Source organism: Schistocerca nitens, chromosome 4, assembly GCF_023898315.1.
Source record: "Schistocerca nitens isolate TAMUIC-IGC-003100 chromosome 4, iqSchNite1.1, whole genome shotgun sequence".
NCBI lineage: Eukaryota > Metazoa > Arthropoda > Insecta > Orthoptera > Acrididae > Schistocerca > Schistocerca nitens.
The window spans coordinates 471,359,760-471,385,883 of NC_064617.1; the positions used below are offsets into that span (position 1 = coordinate 471,359,760).

General features: G+C 40.9%; 1 protein-coding gene across 1 annotated transcript in view; it reads left to right on the forward strand.

Moving 5' to 3' along the window:
- The window catches only part of LOC126251969 (cholinesterase-like), a 108,929-nt gene that overhangs the window by 23,736 nt on the left and 59,069 nt on the right, over positions 1-26,124 (forward strand). Inside the window, exons 2-3 of the mRNA XM_049952734.1 lie at positions 19,951-20,085; positions 23,532-23,808. Of these exons, the coding sequence (XP_049808691.1) occupies positions 19,951-20,085; positions 23,532-23,808 (412 nt within the window). The remainder of the gene's footprint in view (positions 1-19,950; positions 20,086-23,531; positions 23,809-26,124) is intronic.

A 26,124-nucleotide genomic window follows, 5' to 3' on the forward strand; every position in this document is an offset into this window, starting at 1 on the left:
TCCATGGCTTCGTGGGCTCTGTCCCACACTCGAACAACACCATCAGATCTTAGCAAGTGCAATCGGGGCTCGTCTGACCAGGTCACAGTTTTTCTGTAGTCTAGGGTCCAAACGATATGGTCACGAGCCCGGGAGAAACGATGCGACTGATTTCGTGCTGTTAGCAAAGGCACTCGCGTCGCTCGTCTGCTGCCACAGCCCATTACCGCCACATTTCGCCGCACTCTCCTAACGGATACGTTCGTCGTGCTTTGCAGATTGATTTCTGCGGTTATTTCATGCAGTGGTGCCTGTCTGTTAGCACTGACAGCTCTACCCAAACTCAGCTGCTCGCGGTCGTTAAGTGAAGGCTGTCGCCACTGCGTTGTCCGTGGTGAGAGGTAATGTCTAAAAGTGGCACACTCTTGATACTGTGGCTCTTGGAATATCGAAGTCCCTAACGATTTCCGAAATGGAATGTCCCATGCACCTCGCTCCAACTACCATTCAGCGTTTAAAGCCTTGTAATTCACGTCGTGAGGCCGTAATCACATCGAAAATCTCTTCATATGAATCACCTGACTATGAATGACAACTCTGCCAATGCACTCCCATCTATATACAGGGTGGTCCATTGATCGTGACCGGGCCAAATATCTCACGAAATAACCGTCAAACGAAAAAACTACAAAGAACGAAACTCGTCTAGCTTAAAGGGGAAAACCAGATGGCGCTATGGTTGGCCCGCTTGATGGCGCTGCCATATGTCAAACGAATATCAACTGCGTTTTTTTAAATAGGAACCCCCATTTCTTATTACATATTCGTGTAGTACGTAAAGAAATATGAATGTTTTAGTTGGACCACTTTTTTCGCTTTGTGATAGATGGCGGTGTAATGGTCACAAACGCATAAGTACGTGGTATCACGTAACATTCCGCCAGTGCGGACGGTATTTGCTTCGTGATACATTACTCGTGTCAAAATTGACCGTTTACCAATTGCGGAAGAGGTCGATATCATGTTGATGTATGGCTATTGTGATCAATAGCCCAATGGGCGTGTGCTATGTATGCTGCTCGGTATCCTGGACAACATCATCCAAGTGTCCGGACCGTTCGCCGGATAGTTATGTTATTTAAGGAAACAGGAAGTGTTCAGCCATGTGTGAAACGTCAACCACGACCTGCAACAAATGATGATCCCCAAGTAGGTGTTTCTGCTGCTGTCGCGGCTAATCCGCACATCAGTAGCAGACAAATATCACTAGAATAGTGAATCTCAAAAATGTCAGTGTTGAGAATGGTACATCAACATTGATTGCACCTGTATCATATTTCTATGCACCAGGAATTGCATGGCGACGACTTTGAACGTCGTGTACAGTTCTGCCACTGGGCACAAGAGAAATTACGGGACGATGACAAATTTTTTGCACGCGTTCTATTTAGCGACGAAGCGTCATTCACCAACAGTGGTAACGTAAACGGGCATAATATGCACTATTGGGCAACGGAAAATCCACGATGGCTGCGACAAGTGGAACATCAGCGGCCTTGGCGGGTTAATGTATGGTGCGGCATTATGGGAGGAAGGATAACTGGCCCCCATTTTATCGATGGCAATCTAAATGATGCAACGTATGCTGATTTCCTAAGTAATATTCTACCGATGTTACTACAAGATGTTTCACTGCATGACAGAATGGCGATGTACGTACTTCCAACATGGTGAATGTCCGGCACATAGCTCGCGTGCGGTTGAAGCGGTATTGAATAGCATATTTCATGACAGGTGGATTGGTCGTCGAAGCACCTTACCATGGCCCGCACGTTCACCGGATCTGATGTCCCCGGATTTCTTTCTGTCGGGAAAGTTGAAGGATATTTGCTATCGTGATCCACCGACAACGCCTGACAACATGCGTCAGCGCATTGTCAATGCATGTGCGAACATTACGGAAGGCGAACTACTCGCTGTTGAGAGGAATGTCGTTACACGTATTGCCAAATGCAATGAGGTTGACGGACATTATATTGAGCATTTATTGTATCAATGTGGTATTTACAGGTAATCACGTTGCAACAGCATGCGTTCTCAGAAATGATAAGTTCACAAAGGTACATGTATCACACTGGAACAACCGAAATAAAATGTTCAAACGTACCTACGTTCTGTATTTTAATTTAAATAAACTACCTGTTACCAACTGTTCGTCTAAAATTGTGAGCCATACGTTTGTGACTATTACAACACCATCTATCACAAAGCGAAAAAAATGTCCAACTAAAACATTCATATTTCTTTACGTACTACACGAATATGTAATAAAAAATGGGGGTTCCTATTTAAAAAAAAAAACGCAGTTGATATCCGTTTGACCTATGGCAGCACCGTCGAGCGGGCCAACCATAGCGCCATCTGGTTTCCCTCTTCAGGCTAGAGAAGTTTCATTCTTTGTAGTTTTTTCGTTTGACGCTTATTTCGTGAGATATTTGGCCCGGTCACGATCAATGGACCACCCTGAATATGCGTATCACTCCTCCCTGACTTCTGTTACCTCAGCGTAGAAATACGACCTGAGTAAAGTTTTACGGATATAAGAAAACTTGCCAGGAAATGTAATGAGGGTATTGGTACCTGTAAAATGAAAAACGAGCAGTGGTTATGGTGGAGAAAACTACCTTCCCAGAAGAATGCTACACCTGCCATACAAGACAACTAAAAATAATTTTCCCTCTAGCGAGGTAGAATCATGCGCAGAGATTTACATAGAATCTGTCCACATGTGTTTCTTGCATTAGCATTGCTGGTGACCCATATCTGTACTCCATATAGTGGGAAATGAAAACCCGTAGGTAATGTCTGCGCAGTTCCCCGCCGTGATTTGTAAGGGGAGCAGCAGGAGAATCGGTCCGCGGTGTAGCAAATATGTACGAAAAGGCCACACGCAGAATCGCAGTTTGTGGATGTCTTGGTGCTCGGGTCCTATTGGAGCTAAGAACATGCTGCAAAAAGTTTTTGGTTTAGCTCGGACCAGCGGTTATTTGTATAACCATTCGAATATCTGTCTTACTGTAGCTATGTTACAGTACATTAAGCAAGGTTTGAAAGATAAACCGGAGCTGGCGCCTAGGCAAATCGTGCAAATCAATTACTTCCTTTTACAAAAGGCTGAAATTAATGCTCAACTAATGACACCATTTGTATGTGTACCGTTCGGATTTTTCAAGCAAAAGCAATCACCGTCGCTTGGATTTTACGTACAAAAACAGTCACCACACCATTAAATACCTTCGGAGTGGAAGCGAGATTGATGGTTTAGACTTGGTACACCAGTGCATCGGACTTTGCTGTAATATAAATTTTTACCGTTTGGAAAAAATTTTGCTTCGTTTGGTTTGCACGTGAAAAAAACAAGTTTTTCTGGGAGGTCCGCGTCACTTCTATATTTTATTTTAGTACGAATCGGTTCAAACTTTGCACAAAGGTAGTTAAATTGATAAAATCAAAACGAAATTTTTTATCCAATAATCTTCATCCGTTGTCGAGATGTGACGGTTTAAAGTCGAGCTAAATGTTGCACATACACTTTGTTTCGTGAATTTTACGTGCAAGAACAGTTTAAATCAAATAAATATACAATGTGTTCGTAGGATAAAATTGAAGAATCACTTTCAAAAAATCTAGTGTCATTTGGATTTCACGTGCAAAAATATGTTTTTGTCAGTTTATTTACGAGTGCAACTTCTGTTTCAAACTTGGGCGAATCTGTACAAATTTTGTAAGAAGATAGAAAAATAGATGTAATTAATGGTAGCCTGTTGTTTTGTGAAAGCTTTATCTGTTGCCACGATATAAGCAACACGGTTCGAAAGAGAGTAAAAAACGTATATCTGATCAATAGTTGCCCAGGTCAATAAAAACCTACATCGATCTAATGTCAAAATTATGGTAGAGTAAAAGTTTAGAAGCAAAATGAAAACTGTTCCTATCATAACAAAAAAAAAAGGCGAATATGCCTTGGGCACATTTAGGTGTGTAAAGCGAACGAGCTTTTCGAATTATGTGGCAGCTTCAAAGACATTTAAATCAAAACATCTTGACACATTAGCGCTTTTTTACGAGATAACCCTTCTTCGCCAGCGCACTGAGCTCTCTTAACTGCAGGGTCTTAACACTCCTGCATCTTGTAATTTATATGCCAAAGTCCCTGATTCTTGTCACTAAAATCCAGAGGATTAACCAGCCATACGAGACAATATATGGGTGGCTGGGAGGGGGTGACTTTTTCCCAGGGACCAATTTTTCCCTCAAAACTACCACATGTTACCAGTATGGTGAGGCGTATAAGAACAAACAGACACAGATTTATGTGCTTCTAGAAAGTGTGGTGGACCTACAATAGGTAGCAACCGAGAGTGACGGTGCATCTATAATAGGAAGTATCCGAGAGTGGGGCTGCATGCATCCAAAACTTTAATGACAAGTTGGGTCATGTTGCACCATTGCACGACATAATACATGGATGATATGATGGTTGCATCATGTTGTATGACATGACATCATGTATCATGTTACTTTACGTGACACGATGCATTATATTATGTGACCTGGGTACCATTATTAACAAGTGAAAAAGCGGCAGTATGTCAAGACGTTTTGATTTAAATGACTTTGCTGACAGATAAGTCGAAAAGCTGGTTCTCTTCTTTTACATCTCTAACTCCGTCCAGGATATATTCGTCTTTTTTGTGCTATGATAGGAGCATTTTTCGTTCTGGTAACTTTCTGAAACACCTTTTAGCTGTTTCTCATGACTTAATAGGTAGAGAGAGTGGGGGACTGGCCCATACTCTCTTCAGTTTGCAGATCTACGGAGGAGGGAAGTGCATGCTATCGATACAAACCGATCCATGCGATTGTAGCATCAACTGGCGAGTAATGACTGCTAGTCAGACACACGCACGGTGCATGTAGTATCAGCGAGTGTTCTATCCATGTGTAGAATAGGGTAGGTGCGCGATCTCTTGAGTCTGACCGAGGGCAGATTGTGAAGCGCCGAAGGCTCGGCACGAGCATTTCGGAAGCTGCACGACTTGTCGTGTATTCGAGGGGTGCTGTGGTCAGTGCCTTCAGCACGTGACGACATCAACGTGAAACGACGTCCAGACGTCGTGGGGTTGGGCGGCCACCCCTCATTACAGATGTCGGACGTCGTAGGCTGGGTAGATTGGTGAAACAGGGCAGGCGGCGAATTGTGACGGAACTAACAACAGAATTTTATGCCAGGCAAGACACAAGTGTGCCTGAACACACAGTGCACCGAACACTCCTAACGAAGGCGCTACACAGCCGATGACCCATGCATATGTCGTTAACACAACGACATCGGGAACTACTACTGAAATGGGTGCGTGACCATCGGCACTGGACGTTGGCGCAGTGGCACAGCGTTGCATGGTCTGATGAATCCTGACACGTTCTTCATCATGCCGATAGGAGGGCGCGAATCAGTCGTATCCCAGGGGAACAACTCTTTCGCACCTCTAATGCGGAACAGAGACAAGCTGACGGAGCTCCATTATGCTCTAGGGAAACATTCATGTGGGAATCCGTGGGTCCAGTGGAGCTCGTGCAAGGCATCACGAGGGCCAATGAGTATCATACATTGGTTGCAGATCACATACATCCCTTCATGACGACCATGTTTCTCGGAAGGCAGCGGCATTTTTCAACAAGACAATGCGTCATGTCACAAGGCCAGGAGTGTGATGGAGTGATTGAAGGAACACAGTGGCGAGTTCCAATTGGTGTGCTGGCCCCCTAATACGCCAGATCTGAACCCGATCGAACGCGTCTAGGATGTGATTTGAAGATGGCGTCAGAGCACGTTGCCCCCCTATCCGGAATTTACAGGGTTTAGGTGACATGTGCGTGCAGATATGGTGTCAGCTCCCTCGAGCGAACTACCAAGGCTTCATTGCTTCTATGCTATGACGCGCCGCCGCTGTCATCCGTGGCAAAGGTGGACATTCGGGCTATTAGGCAGGTGGTTATAATGTTTTGGTTGATCAGTATAAATGACTGCTACAATGAACTGCATTCTAGAAGTACCTCAGCGTACACTAGACGTCTCTGTCTTGCAATAGCATAGGTGGTTTCATATGAAAAAATGAATGAAATGGTGGTTTCACGCGGAAGCCATTGGTACTCAAAGCGTTACTAAGATTTGGAATACTTATTTCGTTTGTCAATCATTCCATCGTATTGAACTATGACACAAAAATGTTGATGTCACACACTTCTGCGACAGCAAAAGAGAGGAAAAGAACATAAGACTGAATCGGAAAACGGAGCGCAAAAATTCGAATCTGTGCCTTTTTTTCCCTAGGGCCTCCAGTCCCCCCTCCCCCTCCCAAAAAAATGAAGCATTGGCTGTGTTTTGAGCCGGAACACAGAAAGTTTTGATTATTAATCAGAGACATGAAGGACGATACCCGTAGACCTCGGGTTCACCGCTAATGGACTGATGAAGTAGAGTCGAAACTTTGAACATCATTTGCTCGTAAACTATTAAATAAACCAACATAGATGTCCCGTTATTTTCATACTTCTTTCATCCTGTAAAACTTCGACTTTATCAGGGAGCGACACGTGGCGGTTTCTTCTTGTTAGATGAGAAATGTAAACTTTGCCTTGGTCGATGGGCCCTGCACGAATGGAAGTTGTATGAGTACGCTTTTTTAGCTTTTTGTGTACGGTCGCTGCCAATTTTAGCCGTCTGCTCTGTGAAAAAGCACGGTAGCACTCAGCAGTCTCTGCAATGTTTTTTCAGAATTGACATATACCACGAGTAGTCACTAGCATACTTTGAAATCAATTACACGAAACATTTCAGGACTGACTTCTAATTTAGTACACAACGCAAACCAGAGGAACAATTGAAACGTCCCCTTTTAATAATTTTACACGACTGTGCTTAACCTGACACACAATATTTTTTTTAGCGCAACGCAATCTGACTTTCAACACACAATATTTTGTTAGCGCAACGCAATCTGACTTTCAAAATTCTCTACAAGAGAATGGCCCTGACTAACATTAACCTATACGTCTCACAAATCACTTACCTCACCAAAAATCTTCGCTGCTCAAGCTACTGCAATACAGCGAGCGCCACTACTGCCAGCTAAATAAAAGATTCAAACTATGGAAGGCACTAACTACTGATAGGGATAGTTAGCAAATGAAAGATATTAATAGAGAACAAACAATGTATTTACCTTGATATCATGACAAATTACAAAACTCCACCATCTCTCTCCCCACATCCACCACTGCTGGCGGCTCACCTCCAACTGCGCAACGCTACGCGCTGTTCACAGCCAGCTGCCTAACACTACAATGGTTGAGTATTACAACAATGCAAAGCAGCCACAGACTGCACACAGCACAGCCAGTGATTTTCATACAGAGGTGGCGTTACCAAAAAAAAACCTAAACAGCCTACTTACATAGCCCCCATGCTCCCCACAAAAAAATTTTACAAATTGTGTTGGACAGTGGCCAATACAGATTTGAAGAAATTTTTCATAATTACAATAACAAAGATATCAAATGCACACACTTATTGATACAATGTTGGTCAAAAGCTAAAATTTTCTCACAGTCCATAAAGATAGTTCTGATCATTCATCATAATAGTAATTACAGTTTTTTTTTCACAAAGTCTCATTAGTAAAAGAAATTGCACACAGAAGTAGTGGATTTCCATGCAGTCTTGAAGAAGTCGTGTCCTTCCAACGGAAAGACAGTGCTGACTCTTGAAATGCAGACAAGTAATGGGCCACAACAGAGTAAACCCACCGCAGAGTCAGTCGAAGTTTTGAAGAGTATTGGTAGGTAGGTCATCACAGAGCAGACCCACTGTAGTCCTGGTAGAGATTACGGTACTGGTGGGCCACCAGAGGTGCAGACCCACTGCAGTCCTTGTAGAAATAATGGTACTGGTGAGTCAGCAAAGACGCAGACCCACTGTAGTCCTTGTAGAGATATAATGGTACTGGTGGGCCACCAGAGGCGCAGACCCACTGTAGTCCTTGTAGAGATGGCCAGCAGCCATCTGTTGTGACTGTGCAGGTACACAATCACCATTGAAGAGTCTTGCGGATAATATAACAAGTCCATAACCACCACTTGTGCACTCACAAAGTTGTTGGAATTGTCCTTAGAACAAGCAATGCTGTTATCCAGTCCCTTGCTGAATTATTAACACACGTGCAAACACTAACAGTCCCTACTTGTCACATATTGTCCATATACTATGACCAACAAAAATGTGTGCAGTGAAATGTAACTTACAAGTTGCTTAATTTGATGACCTGGTGTCAATTACAATTTTATAACATAAGAACACAATAACAAAGGTACAAAACACATCATTCAAGAACATAACAATACAAATAACAGTTGCGGTAATAGGGGCTTTACAAAAGAATAGAAATAAACATATACATCAGTGTTACAAAAATAATGACATAAGTACATACATAAAGATCAGAATAACTTTTGGAACATCAACATCACACATGAGCATTAAAACAGAACAGATAAATGTCTAAACATCTTTACAAAGTAAATAACATAGTATTTGAAAAATTATACAACATAAATCTTATTAGCTAAACACATAAAGACAGGAAAAACACAAATATAAAAGAGTACACAAACACATAGTGAGATAACACAAAAGGAAAGGACAGGGTTCGTTTTCAGTGTAACTTTTGGTACTGCAGTATTTTGCGAACAAAACCTTTTTTGTTCTTGGAGATCTCCCTTCGTTCATCATTATTCCCAAAAAGTCCTATCTGTACCTCTTTTCTGTGTTCCAACCATATTTCTTTCAAAATAGTTAGTTCTTAGTGCACAATACTCATTTTTGCCAAACCTGTTTCTTATATAGTCTACCCCTCTTACGCTAACTTAAATCTACTGAGCTCAGATGCTAAACTAAGGGACGAGGCAATGCAGCATCACATAAAACAATTAATATAAACAGCAATGAAAAAAAAAACGCAGATTTGCGAAGCAAGCAGCATTAAGAAATTAGCAAAGCAATTGTAATATTACAACTAATCTAAGGCAATGTGCAACAAATAATAACAAGAAATCATTAGTAAAACTGGCTTAACAGAATAATACAAAGTCAAATTCAATAACACTACGCCTGGCAAACAGCAGCAACTTATACCTAAACATGACATAGCTCAAGCAGAAAAAATATTACAGTAAAAATGGCCATGTCTAATACCTATGTCACATCTTAACACTAGAGTGATGCATCACGATAACTTACTCTACCAAAAAATTACCAAGTAGTTGAAAAGAAAATTATGTATGCAGTTCCTGTTACTAGTCCCTTCTTATTGTTCTTTCCATTCCAATAGCTCCTTTTTCGAAGAATGTGGATCATAAAGTAATTATTTAATAGATCTGTTGACAGAAAGTGTTCACATTAGCAAATGCATTTAATTTTATTTTATGAAACCAATGCTGCAAGACAGCTGGAAACCAGATATCAAATGAAATAAGCAACAATGAACAAAGTAAAGCATAAGAACATCATTCAGTAGTCATGAGGCATTTCATAAGTTAGTAGAAAAATCTCTCAACTAGAGAGACAGTAGTCATAATCAGGTGTATAGACATAAAAATATTTCTCGTCATTTCATTAGGCATTTCTGTCGCCATATGGCATTTCTCTCAATTAGCACGACAATAGCAGTGAAATGTTGCGATGCTTTCTACAAAGGAACGTCAATAGCGATTATAATGGCTTCTTTTTTCTTCTACCTGTGCCGCTGGAAGGGTAATGGCTTTTTTTTGTTCGGGCGGCTGTCGCCCAGGTGTCTGACACAGCTGTGTGCTCACGACGTATTACGTGCCGTGCCGGTGGTCACTTAACTTTCGTACGGAAATATTTACGACAGCAGTTTCCGCTACAATGGCAGTCTTAAATAAAAATATTTCACAGGTCAAGAATTAGCGTTGCAAATCTGTAAAAACAAAATCCCATGAATATAACAGTGTCCAAAAAATTTTCGTCGGCATTGTGATACATTCACGCATTTACACACATTTCATAATTCTAAAAGTACGATTCTCGGTTTCCAACATACGTCTTCACAAGGCAGAGTTCCTAACCGCTACTCATTACTCCTTACCTTATTACACATATACAAATTCGTCGACGCTTCTTCAATACTTCATCATAAGATACATAGCATAATCAAATTCCTCATATAGCATCAGCTTCTTTATCATAAACATACCGCAACAGCGTAATACACATCGTCATCATAACATTATAAAACCTCAGCTAAGTCTCAAAATCGTCGTTGCTTCCTGAATATTTTAAAACCTAAAAAAATTCTCTGCTCATTTCAAAAGTGTTATCTACCTCAAACGTACTTTAAAAATCATGATCCCATACCAAATACATCATTCAAAGCTCTCATAGTATCACAATGGTTCCGAAAAAATACGAACTGTTCACAAAGTACAGACAAAATACAATTTCATACGTATGAAGTTATTCAACTGTGTAATTACGTAAACATCTGTCACTGACGTAGTAAAAAAAATGTTTCTTTCTCTGTTAAATGATCAGGTAGCTGTGTAATTTATGTGTTAGAGAAATATGGTACCGATGTGTAAAGTTGTATAAGCAAATACCATATTAGCTAGGGCTCCTTGTGCTCGCCAAACACATGGTACACAAAGTAAGCGTGTACCCCCCTGAGGATTAATGTAATTATACCCTCAGGTGTTACAGATTACAGCAATGGAATGAAATGTATCACGGAAAACTTTCTTTGTAAAAAAAAAATCTTTAAAATAAATGTTTTAAGTATAAAATTAATCACTCAAATACGTGTCCTGTAGCGCTAAACTGTGCGTCATGTTGTAAGATAATTCTATGAAACTGTCGTAGTTATCGTCCTCTGTAAGCAAAGTTCTGCTAAAGTCAATGTACTTACCTCATGATACACAAAAGTGAAATGCTTTGTGTATAGATATCGTAGTTATTACGCTTATTGTTGTGATGAAGAAAGTACTGTACTGTAACGTATTGTTGTGCTACGAAAAAGGCTGTCTCATTGTAGCTATACCACAAAAGTTACTACTAAAACATGTTTTACTTTCCAGAAGAAGTCAGAAAAACTGTGCAGATATAAAACAGATACACCGCAAAAGCAACAAGGTAAATTGTGTCACACATTAGTAGCGTCGTGATATAGTCGTGTAGCTGTCAAATAAACTAACCACTGTGTCACCTGGTACCTCTCAGAAAGCACCTTGAATCCATAATGTATTTGCAAGTAAACCAAAATGTTGCATTAAAAAAAACAGATTATCTTTCAATAAACGGTTTTACGTGTGAAATGTGGTGTAAACCTTTACTCTTCCTAGTACGCAGAGTTTCAACTTCAACGCAATTATCATGTGGTATACGTCGGATTCTGTAAGGTCCATTGTAAACTAGAAAGAATTTGTGACTCAAGTGTTTCTTCTTATGTGACAATGAATGAGCTTTAATGAGAACTTTCTGACCAATATACAATTTCTTTGCATTTGCTTCACCGTGTAGTTTTCTCCTTTTATCTGCTGCAGATTTTATATTTTTAAGAGCCAAATCAATTATGTCTTTGTGTCGAAGTTTACGTGTATTCGGGAAAGGTACAAGCTCTCTGATTCTGTTCGGTGGTTTTTCATTCTTCAGTACAAGAGTAGGTGGTAAAGCAGTGGAGTCATGAGGCATTTCGTTCAGCACGTTTTGAAATAAGTGTAAATATCTGTCCCAATGCTGATGCTTTCTGTGACAATAAAGTCTGCAAAGCTTATTGATTTCTTTCATAATCCGTTCGGAGGGGTTACAATGTGGTGAGTACAATGAAATAAAAACAGGTTTGATTTTATGGTTGCGAAGCATGCGAGACCAAACAGCAGATCTGAATTGCGGTCCGTTATCTGAAATGACTTTAGCAACGTGGCCAACTTCACGTAAGAAATTTTTAACAAAGGCGTTGGATACAGATCGTCCAGTGGCTTTACGTAACGGAGTGAAAGAAACAAATTTGGAAGTAAGTTCAACAGCGACTAGAACGTACGAAAATCCATTCGATGTTCTGACAAGGGGTCCCAATAGATCAACTGCAGCAAATTCTTTTAATTTAGAAGGAATAATAGGAAACAACGGAGCACGATGTGAGACAGTAGATGGTTTCCCCTTTTGACAAAGTTTACAAATAGACAAGACTCTTCGAATTCTCTTTTCCATATTGTTAAAATAACAAGTCGTTCGAAGAATATGATAACATTTTCGTGGACCAAAATGTGCGTAGCTGAAATGAATGTACCAAATGAGCTTATTAACAAAATCGTCAGGAATGCAAAGTACCCATAGCTTGTCATCAACAGTGCAGCGTTTGAACAGTATGTTGTTTCTAACCAGATAATAATGCCGAATCTGTGTGTGTGTCTTTTCATGCCATTTGCTTTTGATGTCTTTCCAAATCGGATCTTTATCTTGTTCATGAGCAATGTCCTTTAAAGATGTGGTGATGAAGTTTTCAAAGGCGACTTTCTGAATGTAAAGAATACTGAAATTTTTCTCGAGGTTGCCTTCTGTGTTACTTTTCTCAAGCCCAGCTGGTGCGCGTGACAGTGCGTCCGCAACAATGTTCTCCTTGCCGGGAATGTAGACTATTGTGAAGCGGAATTCTTGCAGAAACAATGCCCAACGTTTTAACCTGTCATGATTTAATTTTGAGGACATAAGAAATTGTAATGCACGATGATCACTGTATACCTTTACGTGCTTACCAGAAAGAAAGAAACGGAATTTGTTAAATGCCCAAACGATAGCTAAAGCTTCTAATTCAGTAACGGAATAATTTTTTTCAGATTTTGTTAGCACTCGGCTAGCAAAAGCAATGGTTTTCTGAACAGTAGTGTCATTTTCTGTGGCTTCTTGAAATAAATGGGCACCAAGACCGACTTTAGAAGAATCCGTGCTAAGGCAGAAATCTTGTGACAGATCTGGATGAGCTAGAATTGGCGCGTTAAGTAGCGATTCTTTCAAAGAATTGAATTCCAACTGTGCTTGTTCGTCCCAGTTCCAAATAGTATTTTTTCCAGTGAGAGAACAAAGTTTTGGTGTAACAAGGATTTGCATATTCAGAAAACGACGGTAAAAATTTACGAGACCTAGAAAACTGCGGACTTGTCTTTTTGTGGATGGAACTGGAATGGCTCTGATTGCTTCTAACTTTTCAGGATCCGGCTGAATGCCTTCAGAAGAAATAATATGTCCCAAAAACCTCACCTTTGACCTACCGAATTCAGACTTTTCCAAGTTAACTGTAATTCCAGATTCTGCAAAAATACGTAACAAACTGTTGAGGATGCGATTATGTTGTTCCCATGAAGCTTCTGCTATTAGAATATCGTCCACATATAAGGTGATGTGACGTTTTAAGAACTCAGGTAATATGGAATTTAGCCCGCGAATGAATGCTGCTGAAGAAATGTTCAAACCAAAAGGAAGTTTCCGAAACTGATAACAAACGCCGAAACAAAGGAAAGCTGTGTATTTTCTACATTCTGGATGAAGTTCGATCTGATAAAAGCTGGATCTGAGATCAATGGAAGACAACACATTTACACCATTGAAATTTTGAAGAAGTTCTTCCAACGTTTGCGGCCTGTCTGTTTCAGGAATAATGATAGTATTAATTTGTCTCGAATCTAAGACAAGCCTGATTGATCCATTTTTCTTCTCAACAACATGTAATGGATTGTTGTATGAGCTTACTGCAGGCTCAATAATGCCCTCGTCAAGCATAGATTGTATTTCTGTTCTAACACGGTCCCTATAATGCGCCGGAATTACGTATGGTCTAACACAAAATTTAGTATGCTCACGAACACGAAATTGGTACTGAAATCCCTTGATTGTTCCTGTTTTATGAGTAAAAACTGTGGAATGTGCTTGTAAAATCTCAAAAAGGTCTTGCCTATCATTGTCATTACAATTCTCAATTGTTTGAATTTTATTCTGAATTAACTCATTAGTATCAAATGCGCCGTCGATATCACCCCTGTCAGTACTTGCAGAGTGATTGTTAGTGTCAAGTTCCGTCGAAAATTCCGAACTGTTGTCTAACAGGAGGTAAAGCCGATTAATTTCTTCGTCATGGTTTGAGAGCCAATCTTCAAATTTCAAAGCTACTGACTTACCTTCTTTTTCTAAACTTATTTCAGCATCGTGAAAGCTTAAGATTGCTTTGTATTTATTCAAAAAGTCTACTCCCAGTATAATTTCCGTCGACAATAATGGAACAATAAGAAAGTTCATAGAGAAGCTGTGGCTTTGACAAAAGAATTCTAAGTAGGTTTGTTGGCGTACATCTACACTTTTTCCAAAGATTGCACCTTGTAATTTAATCTTACGTAACGGAAGTGTGGGGCAATCGTTCGATATGTTGCATTTTCTAAAAGCTGTTTCACTAATTACTGAAATGGGACTGCCAGAGTCAAGTACTGCCGTAAATTTTACGTCATTTACTGTAATGTGAATCACAGGATATGCAATGTTGTTATGTTTTACGTCGTGTTCTTGGAGTAAGATGTCCCTAATGTCTTCCATTTTTACGTAATTACTTGCTACGGCAGCTGCGTCGTTAGTGTCACACGTGCGTTTCGTGGCTGCCAGCTGTATGAGTCACTGCCTATTGTCTCTTTGTTGGCGCGCGTCATTATTGGGGTTTGGAGACCTAACTTCTACAAATTCACCATGACGAGACGGCCCTGCCCTGTTTAAATCCCGCCAGTTCTGATGCAATTCAGGTCTGTCGTTACGATCACATCGTCTGTCGTCATGTCGGTAGTTTCTGTGGTTTCTTTCTTGTCGGTTAAGTGGTGGAGAATTTCTCCCTGAATCGTGACTGCGCGCTGGACCGTTGCGTCTAAAGTTATTCTGTCCCTCGTAATAATAATTGTTTTCGTTCCCATATTGTCTGTTTCTCTGATTGTCTCTGTGATAGTCATTACCGCGGAGAGGTGATCTTTCCCTGTAATTATTACTACTCTGCCAACGGTTGTTATACGGGTGGTGTCTGTTTCGGTCACGATTTGTGTTGTGAGAATAGCCTTGTCGCGTCCAGTTATTATTTCTTTCATCGCGGAATTGCGACGGATGTGATCTGTAATTGTTGTGCTCGTGGGTTCCGCGATTGTCAGTGTCAATTTCCAGTTCTTGTAAGAGTCCTTGAAATGCTTCAATGTCGTCTTTGCAACGTCCTGCCAAAATAATGTGTCGCAAATGTTCAGGCAGTTTGATTAAGCAAATGCGGATGAGTTCTGAGGGGCTGTATGGGTTTGACAGGTACTGATTCTTGTGCAACATGTCTTCAAAATATTTCACAAGACTGGAGAATTCATATTGTTCGAAATGTTTCATCATTATGATGCTATGTTTTACTCGGTCTTGTGTGGCTTGAGACCAATATGCTGAGAGGAAGGCATGGTAAAATTCTCCTTCACTATGACAATCGTGAATGACCGAACGCATTCTTACAGCTGGTTCATTCTCTAAATAGCCACACATAAATTCTAATCTGTGTTCTAATGACCAGTTGGGAGGAAAACAATGAGAGAATTGATGGAGCCACGCTTGTGGATGAATGTCGTTGGCAGAATTTTTAAACGTTTTGAATTTACGTGTAGTAATGAACAGCTTATAGTCAAAGTCATCATGTCGGCGAGTCGCATATCGGTCATTGTTACGTCGTTTCGGCGGTTCCATTTCAAAATTCGGTGCACCTTGCCAATTTCTTTCATAATTTCCGAAATGCGCTGTGTTATAATTTTGTGGCTGTTCCGTATTTCTATGTCTCTCTTCCTGTATTGGGGCGCGAGTGTCCTCTGAAATACGTAATTCTTGTATTACCTCTGTCAGCTGATCTTGTACTTCCCGGATTTCTCTTTGGTGTTGATTCAGATTTTGTTTCAGTTTCCTAATTTGTTCGCTCTCTTCTGTGTCATTAAAGACTACCGGTTTTGTGTCATTCAGATTTTCATCTACCTTCGTAGATAAATTAGTGAACTGATCCGAAAGTTCGGCTACTTTCTCTGATAGTGTACTTATTTCCTCAGTGTATTTTTCTGAACCAAGTTTCAGAGTATCTACTGTGTCCTTTAAATTTTCTTGAGTTTTTGCAAGTTGCGTAACCGAATCGGTAAATGCAACTGAGTCAATTTTAGCCGACAAGGTCTCATGATTTTCATGAACAATGGTTTGCAGTTCTTTTATAGCTGCTTCGTGATTCTGTAATGCATTTTCATGCCGCGAAAAAATAGGTTGAAAATGCTCACAAATTTGTGTTTTTACGTCATTACAGACTTTTTGACATTTCGATTCAATGTGATGTAACTCAGTAGTTAAATCTTCACGTGTTTGTTCAACCGTGGAGTCTAACTTTTGAAGCTGTTGCTGTGTTTGACTCTGATTTTGTTCCATTTGTTTCTGATTTTGTTCGATTGTGTCTAATTTTTCAAGCTTTTGTTGTGTTTGTCTCTGATGTTGTTCCATTTGTTGCATTAGCTGTAATAACAATGCATTAGTGTCTGGAATCTGTTCCTCTACGCTTTTCGGCAGTGCATTTGCACCGGCAACATTCACATTTTGACAAGCAGAAAATGTGTCTTGACTTATTTGAGAAAACGGTGAGGATCCAAAACCTGAATCTACAGTATTTGTGAGATCGTCTCGTGTCATTTCGGATTCCTGAGCCGCGCTATTGCCGACCGATCGATCGATAATGCTTCCCTGTTCTCTAATTGTTTCGCTGTCTACACCATTGTTTGCAACCCGCTCCATTTCCCTATGCACGATTACCAAATTACTACTTTGAACGTCTGTTAATTCATTACACAGTGGTGCTGGCAAACTACGCTCGTCGTCACTATTATTTCTCAGTTTGCTTTGGAGCCTAGTGTTACGTTTTTCACACGCCATTATTGTCACAGTATTTCAAACGACAACACAGAAAAACACAATTTCAAGAGCAAAAATAAGAGAACACATTAACATAACACTGAAAATAATATCTAGTTAATTGCAGCTGCGAAATACTTGGTGCAAATCTACATGCATACCACAACTGTTTTATTGTACAACAATGAAAAACTACAACTACAAAGGAGATTTTCTCTAAAATTACGCGCTAGCAATAAACAAAAGCTACACTAATTACACAAACTACAAGAAAAAATCAGAAGATTCCAGTGAGGTATCCTAGGCTATGGGTCGACATATGAAACGTCCCCTTTTAATAATTTTACACGACTGTGCTTAACCTGACACACAATATTTTTTTTAGCGCAACGCAATCTGACTTTCAACACACAATATTTTGTTAGCGCAACGCAATCTGACTTTCAAAATTCTCTACAAGAGAATGGCCCTGACTAACATTAACCTATACGTCTCACAAATCACTTACCTCACCAAAAATCTTCGCTGCTCAAGCTACTGCAATACAGCGAGCGCCACTACTGCCAGCTAAATAAAAGATTCAAACTATGGAAGGCACTAACTACTGATAGGGATAGTTAGCAAATGAAAGATATTAATAGAGAACAAACAATGTATTTACCTTGATATCATGACAAATTACAAAACTCCACCATCTCTCTCCCCACATCCACCACTGCTGGCGGCTCACCTCCAACTGCGCAACGCTACGCGCTGTTCACAGCCAGCTGCCTAACACTACAATGGTTGAGTATTACAACAATGCAAAGCAGCCACAGACTGCACACAGCACAGCCAGTGATTTTCATACAGAGGTGGCGTTACCAAAAAAAAACCTAAACAGCCTACTTACACAATGGCTCCTCTGGGTGCACTTGTCAGAGTTTTGAATCACAACGCCACTACCGCCTACCCGGCAACCCTTGTGCTTCGCGATGCTTGTTTCCGCCGATTTTAGAAAACCGCTATATTAGTGTTCGAGAAAAAAGTTTAAAAAGACCAAAGTCCCTAGCGGTGGGCACATAATTGTGCTCTGAAACCTGAAAGCAACACACTACGGGACGCGTATTTGATCAGTAAAAACACATTTGCATTGCAGAATGCGCGACACTCTCTTTGCATAAATGACACAATATAATACTTAAATGCGAAGTGGCACTGCTACGTTGTAGAGATTATGTCTCTGGTACGAATTTCGCTTCTTAATTTTCCATTACTGAGCGTATCCTTTACAGTGACAAAAATAATAACAGACAACTATTCCATGAAATTTCGAGATTGCAGCCGGATGACGTCGACTTCTTGCCACGATATTTCGGCTGACAGCCATTCAACCTAAATATCGTGGCAACAAGTCTACGTCATTCGGCTGCAATCCAAAAATTTTATGGAATACTCCTTACGCTGGAAAATTTCAAGAATGGTATGTATTACAGGTAGGATTCGTGCACTGATTCATGTGGGAAGGGTATTACAAAGTTGTTGTATCCTCTCCTGGGGCATAACAGTCGTGACTAACCTATGGTATCCTGGATAATGGCACTGGGACGAAGTTAATGTCCGAACTGATCCACACATGATCTGTTGGGGACGCATCTGGGCATATCACTGGCGCACAATTCATAGAGACACTTACCATGTGTGGACGAGCCTTATCTTGTTGAAAACTAGCACCACGTTATTGTCGCGTGGGAATTAACAGATGAGGACACAGGATGTCCGTGAGTTCTAGCCGTGACCTTAAGTCATACCCAATTGCTGCACACACCATGACTCTGGGAGTAACACCATCGTGCCTCTCCAAAACATTGCAAAATGATAGTCCTGCCCATGTTGCCGCCATAATCGCAGACGATAGTCAGCTGGGGTAGGGCACAATAGCGATTCATCGCAGAAAACAGTGCGACGCCATTTATCAGCAGTCCGTGCTTCCTAGTCACGGCACCATTCCAAACACAGCCGTCTGTGTGGTGGTGTTACTGGCACCCTATACGTGGGGCGGTAATTCTCTAGTTCGGCTACTGTTAGTTTCCGACCTATTGTGCGGGATGGCACAGAATGTTGCATAGAGTGCATTACTTGTTCGCGGATGGCAGTCACAGACGTGAAGGTGTTCGATGTACGTGGTGCACAATACGGCGATTCTCCCTTGTGGTGACTGGGTGTTGTGTGCTGTCCTTAGGTTAATTAGGTTTAAGTAGTTCTAAGTTCTAGGGGACTGATGACCATAGATGTTAAGTCCCATGGTGCTCAGAGCCATTTGAACCATTTTTTGAACCTCCCTTGTGGTGACCATTTGTTTCGACCGGAACTTTTACGCCAAGTATGCCTGCCCTCACTTTCCCATGAAGTACAACATCGGGCCACTGTCATATTAGAATGGACAATCCTACTAGATGACCAAATGGAGATTCGTAAGGAGGCCCTTCCCAGATTCAGTCAGGTGCTGAGAACGCTGTCTCACAATAGTACGCACCATCTCAGTGTGCTTTACAGTTATCAATCAACATCTAACGCTGTTTTACCCAAGGTCTTGTAACAAATCTACACACGAACAACACTAATATATTCTGGTGGTCGTTCTATCTGTCACAGAGGCATAAACGCTAATTACTTATAGCAGCGGATGGTGTGCACCCGTACTAAGTTATAATGTTCTCTTACCACGTATTCTGGGTGCCTAATTTTTTTCTCGGCCAGCGTATTTGTAATACTAGCTATGGAATGCAATGCGCGATAAGTATATCCAAACGTGTTGGCTGCGTGCCGTGTAATATAATGCTGTTAATACTATTGTCACGTGTTATAAATCCTTGATCTTTCTCGTACTGTAAGTTGAGATTACTTTCAGCTGCTTGATGTCATTGCAGGCCGAGGACGTGTTGGTGACGGTGGAACAGGGTACTCTACTTGGAACCACGGCTACTAGCGTCTACAATACCACTTACACGGCGTTTCTGGGTATCCCGTACGCGGAACCACCCGTTGGAGAGCTACGTTTCCGGGTGAGTAAGTGTGCAGCAGCACAGAGCTCGTACTCATTACTGTTCAATATGAATTTACTGCTTTTAGTGTTTCTGTTTACTTGAATATCGCTTAGACTCCGAATGATAATTAAATTTCCTATGAGATATTAATGACCAAACAAGTAACGACTACATCAGTGTACAAAGGTTAACAATAAAAATGAAGGGAAGGAAATGGAGAGAAGAACTCTAGAAAACATAGTAAATATAAGTGCTACACTGCTTGACAGTTGCTAAGGAACGGAGGCATTGTTGAACAGGAATAATCAGAGGCTATGATGGACGACACGGAACATGGGACATAACTAGTGGAAGTATATTTAAAACGAGAAATGGTACAACTTTCACCACTTGGGAAAGCATAATAACAGACATAAATAACTTTCTTGTTGGATACAGGTCAAACTCGCAACATAAAGTCTATATTGGACTCTCAGTAGGGAATACGCCCACCTCGGGCTATAATCCACATTTTCCACCTGGCTACCATACTATTGAGGAGTCCATGGTGGCTATTGTCCCTCTCCTCTCTCAAGGCTGCTGTTTTCAGATCTTGTACAGTTTAAGGAGGGGATTTTCGTTGGGAAACACCTCTGTCAAGAGCATCCCAGACATGCCCATTCAGGTTTAGGCCCAGGGAGTACCAGGCCATTCTGTTCATTCAATACCTTCACTTTCCAGTGTGTCCAAATACTCAGAGGTCCTGTGAGGGCAGGAACTGTCGTCCATAAAGTGATAGTCGGGACCTACTGCATCCATAGACATACTCACATGATCCAAAATAATCTCCCTGCATTAACGCTGTGTTGTAATAGGACTTCGCGCAAAGATATGAAATGGTGTTTGTTCATTGTGCATAATGCCTGCCACACCATAGCGCCTAGGCCTTACCATGACGTTCATGAACATTCTGTGGTGTGTAGCATGTTCCCCCCCCCCCCCCCCCCCCCCCCCACCCTCACTCTCTCAACACTAGCTAGTGGCCAGAACCATTTGCCACAGTGAAGCTGGATTCATTGGAGAACATCACTCTGGACCACTGCTGCTGACCCCAAACAACACGCTCCCTACAACAACGACCTCTTTGCCGACGATGGAGTGGTTGATGTGGAACAGGCTTCTGCGCATACAAACCAGCCTGATTTAATAGCCAGAAAATAGTTCTGGCGGAGACACGTGTAGAGGTACCGGTTGCAAGATATACAGCGATCTGCGTAGGAATGAGATGTCTGTTCCGTTTCGTCACTAGGGCTACGTATCGATCCTCTTGCGGTGTGGTGGTTCATCTAAGAGCCTAAGCATGCTTTCACATAACATTTCCACCTTGAGGGACCTTTTTTAATAGCGAGAAGACACTTTTGGACACACTCATTGCTGTGACCACAGTAGTGACACTTTGGTTTCGACCCGTCCAGCTACTCGTCCACAATCATAATAGCTCAAATGGTGTCTTGCAGACATGTTGCCGTGCTACACGCAATGACGCACTAATCGAGTCCATAACAACCTTTGTCAAACTCCGTACTGCATGAACTGTCGAATGCATGCAGAGTGTTCGTGCACCGGCTTCGCTGCAGTTAACACGTCCTGACCTCTACATTTTCCTTTACTATAATTGGTCTGGAGTTTCGTACAAGTTTTGGATGTTCCGTAGCAATTGGCCGTTGTTCCTTAGCAGGTGACAGTTGTTCTTTAGCAGCTGTCAAGCAGCTTACTATCTGCATTTGTCAAGTAGCTTATGTGATTAGATAGCAAGTATAGGGGCAGAAAGACACAAAGTAAAGAATTTAAAAACTAAGGACATTAACAAAACATTATAACCACAATTTATTATGAAACAGATGTTGAAAATTCTGTAAATATACTTTAATATTTGTCATGTTAAGAGTTCAAAAATTGACCAAAATATTATCTGCCTGCTGAGTAGTTCAGAAAGATGTTTCAAAAACGTTCATCTGATTTCGCAAGACTGCATGGTGTACAAGAATGGAGATAGAAACTTGGAGAGAATTTCAACTCACACGTCAAAATAAATATTTATCTTGTCGTTATAAGTTTCCGGTCTATGTGATTGGTGATGGAGGTCTTCTGGCGCAGTAGTTCGCTCGTTCATTACCCAGTGTGCGTCGAGTCGTTATGGAAAGAACACAGCAACAAGAGGTGTTTCGCTTTCTTCCGTTTCAACAGGTGCGATTCAGTTACAAATTGGTGGGTTGATTTTCGTCGAGGGTACAGAACCGCACCTCATACTACTCAAAGTATTCGATGATGGGATCAGCGTCAGCAGGTTCAAGACACTGATTGTTTACGTAAGAGAAAATCCACATGTTGAGCGAAGGGATCGTTCAAGACGTAGAGCACATTTTTACAGATTCTTGCCCCTAGTTCACAGAACTATCCTCGTCATGGCATGCAAAACTTACCTAGTCCTCACATGCCTGTCTAATTTGTTTTGCGGCGTGTTTCTACCCGTGGAGGATTCAATTGCTACAAGACCTTTATGACTGTGATAAACAAAAATGAGTAGAGCTGTGTGAATTCTTTCTGGGCATGAAGTCGAAAACCGGAAGGTGGGATAGTCTTACCGGCAACCATTGAAACCGGCAAATTATACCCATTACACGATGGTAAACGCTTAGTTTCGATGCGTATGTTTAAAATCACCCTTCCGCCCTCCAAACAATCGCGCCCTCGTCCCATGCTTCTATCTTGCATGTAGAAGGTATAGCTTTGTTGAATTGGATGCATGTTTATGAGTAACTCTGTATTTGCAAATAATTTGGGTAGTAGGTCGAACAATAATATAATTTTTTCATCTTGAACTGCTTTGTAAGAGAACTAATATAACATTTATTAATACTGAAAAGAGGTTTGATAGTCGTTATAAATTATTTATATGACTTACATTTCGTTCGGTATGATTGATACGAATTTTGAAGGGAATATTGAATTTGCCTACATCTGAGAATTCAAATATAAAGTATTAAGACGAACTTCAGTGAAAAAAAAGCAACAACACGTATTCAGTGATAATACAAATTCTGTCATTAGAAGTAACAGACGTATTGGAGGCAAATTAAATGCAAATTGGGATGAAGCTGTAGATGATACTAATCAAATTCTCTTCATCTATAAATGTATAGAATCTTAACGTATGTGTGGCAAACGAAGTCACATGTGCAAATCACGTGAAAGTTTTGCATCTGTCGAAGAAAAATAATAGTTGCAGTGTTTTATATTACTGATACGTTACGTAGCTCCTAAAGAGTCCAACGACACAAAGTACCTTCAAATATGTAAATAAGATTAATGTCGCTGAAATGAAATGAACATGTATGCAATCATATCAGCAGACACCAAAAACAAATGGTGCACTTGCAGTGTGGTTCATGATGTCTTCGGATGTTTTTCTTTATGTTTTCCAGGATCCCCAGCCGGCAACGCACTGGGTAGGTGTATACAATGCTACTAAATACGGCAGTGACTGCGTACAAGACACGGGAGATGGCTCCGAGGACTGCCTCTACTTGAACGTGTTCGTCCCTGACGTTCCAGGGGAGGGTTCAGGTTTTCCTGTGCTTTTCTGGATCCATGGAGGGGGGTTCACCTACGGCAGTGGCTCAGACCAGCAGTACGGACCTGACTTCCTTGTCTCCTATGGTGTCATTCTTGTCACCATCAATTATCGGCTTGGGCCACTAGGTGGGTATCTAGACCATGGGATAAGCTAAGTTGCTTCTCTTGCTTGTAGAAGGTATAGCTTTGTTGAATTGGATGCATGTTTATGAGTCTTGAGATGGTCTCCACTCTCCAAGTTTATATTCTCGATCTATTCCACTTCCTTAACTGCATCAATGATCTACAATCAAATGTGCCACTAAATATAACTGATAACTTAAAAGTTGATCTACCTGCAGATAGATTCAAATGGTTCAAATGGCTCTGAGCACTATGGGACTTAATATCTGAGGTCATCAGTCCCCTAGAACTTAAATCCACTTAAACCTAACTCAGCTACGGACATCATACACATCCATGCCCGAGGCAGGATTCGAACCTGCGACCGGAGCAGTCACTCGGTTCCGGACTGAAGTGCCTAGAATCGCTCGGCCACAGCGGCCGGCCTGCAGATAGAACAAGTGCCTTTGTACAGTCAATGAAATTGAATTATTGCAGAAATAGTGGTTCAGATGACGTCAGCTAAGGAAGAAATGAAACGCAAGAAAACTGTTTCTGATTCCAAATCAATTCACAAGAAGATCATACAGTATGTGAAGTTGAATATTTTAAATTTGGTGCAACGCACAGAAAGAACCATCACACTTGGGATTATGTGCATACACAAAGAGCAGTTTTCCTTTGCTTTACACTAACTTCTGTTATTAACGAAATTCGAAAGAAAGTTTACTATAATTATTATGTCTTATAAAAATTCGGGCAAGATGGATACAGCCAGTAGGAAAACTGAAGAGACCTTTGGATAAATTGCAGCTGTATGAATATCAAGAGCTCAGATGGAAAACTAGTACTAAGCAAAGAATAGAAAGTTCAGAAACAGAAAGAGTATATAGAGGGACTGTACAAGGGAAATGAACTTGAAGGAAATATTATAGAAAGGGAAGAGCACGTGGATGAAGATGAGACGGGGACATGACAGTGCGAGAATAATTTGACAGAGCACTGGAAGACCTAATTCGAAACAAGACGCCTTCTTTGGGAAAGCCATCCATGACAAAACTGTTCCACCTGGTGGCAAGATAGGCGAAATACCCGCAGACTTCGAGAAGAATGCAATAATTACGATGCGCTGATAGGTGTGAATATTATCGAATTATCAGTTTAGTAAGTGATTGTTGCAAAATACTAACACGTATTATTTACAGAAGAACGGGGAAGCTGGTAGAAACCGATTTCGGAGAAGATCAGTTTGGTTTCCGGAAGAATAAATAGAGACGCGAGGCAATACTGACCCTACGGCTTCTCTTAGAAGATAGGATAAGGAAAGCAGTTATAAGCATAAATTTATAGCATTTGTAGACTAACATAAAACTTTTGACAATGTTGACTACAATAAGCTCTTTGCAATTCTGAAAGTACCACAGCGAAAATATAGGGAGCGAAACGTTATTTACAACTTGTGCAGAAAGCAGGCGGCAGTTATAAGGATCGAGAGACATGAGAGGGAAGCATTACAGGAAATCAGGGAAAAATTGGTGAAGGAATTAACGTTCATGGAGAAGAAATAAAACTTTAAGGTTTGCTGATGGCAGTGTAATTCTGTCAGAGACAGCAGAGGACTTGGAAGAGCAGCTGAATGAAATGTAAAGTGTCTTGAATGAAGGATATACGATGAACATCAACAAAAGCAAAACAAGTGTAAGGTAATATAGCCGAGTAAAATCAAGCGAAACTGAGGGAACTAGATTAGGAAATGAGACGCTAAAAGTAGTAGCTGAGTTTTGCTGTTTGGGCAGTAAAATAACTGATGATGGTAAAAGTAGAGACGGTATAAACTGTAGACTGACAATGGTAAGAAAAGCGTTTCTGAAGAAAAAAAATTTGTTAAGTAGGAAGTATTCCCTGGAGATATTTGTCTAGAGTGTAGCCCTGAACGGACGAAAACAGTTCAGACGAGGAAAGAGCAGAAGATTTAAAAATGTGGTGCTTAGAGGAATGCTGAAGATTAGCTGTGTGGATCATGTAACTAATGAATCTATACTGGGTGGAATTGAGGAGAAAAACATTTGGTGCAGTTTGACTAAAAGATGGATTCGGTTGATAGGACACATTCTATGACATTAAGGGATAGCCAGTTACGTAATGGAGGGAAATGTAGGAGGTTAAAACTGTAGAGGGAGACCAAGAGTACAGTAAGCATGTTCAAACAGCTGTAGATTGCAGTAGTTATTCGGAGATCAAGAGGCTTGCATAGGATAGAGTAGCATGATGAGCTGCATCAGATTGATGATCACAACGGCAACAACACCAGGAATACGGGAATTACTTTTTTGTTTCTTT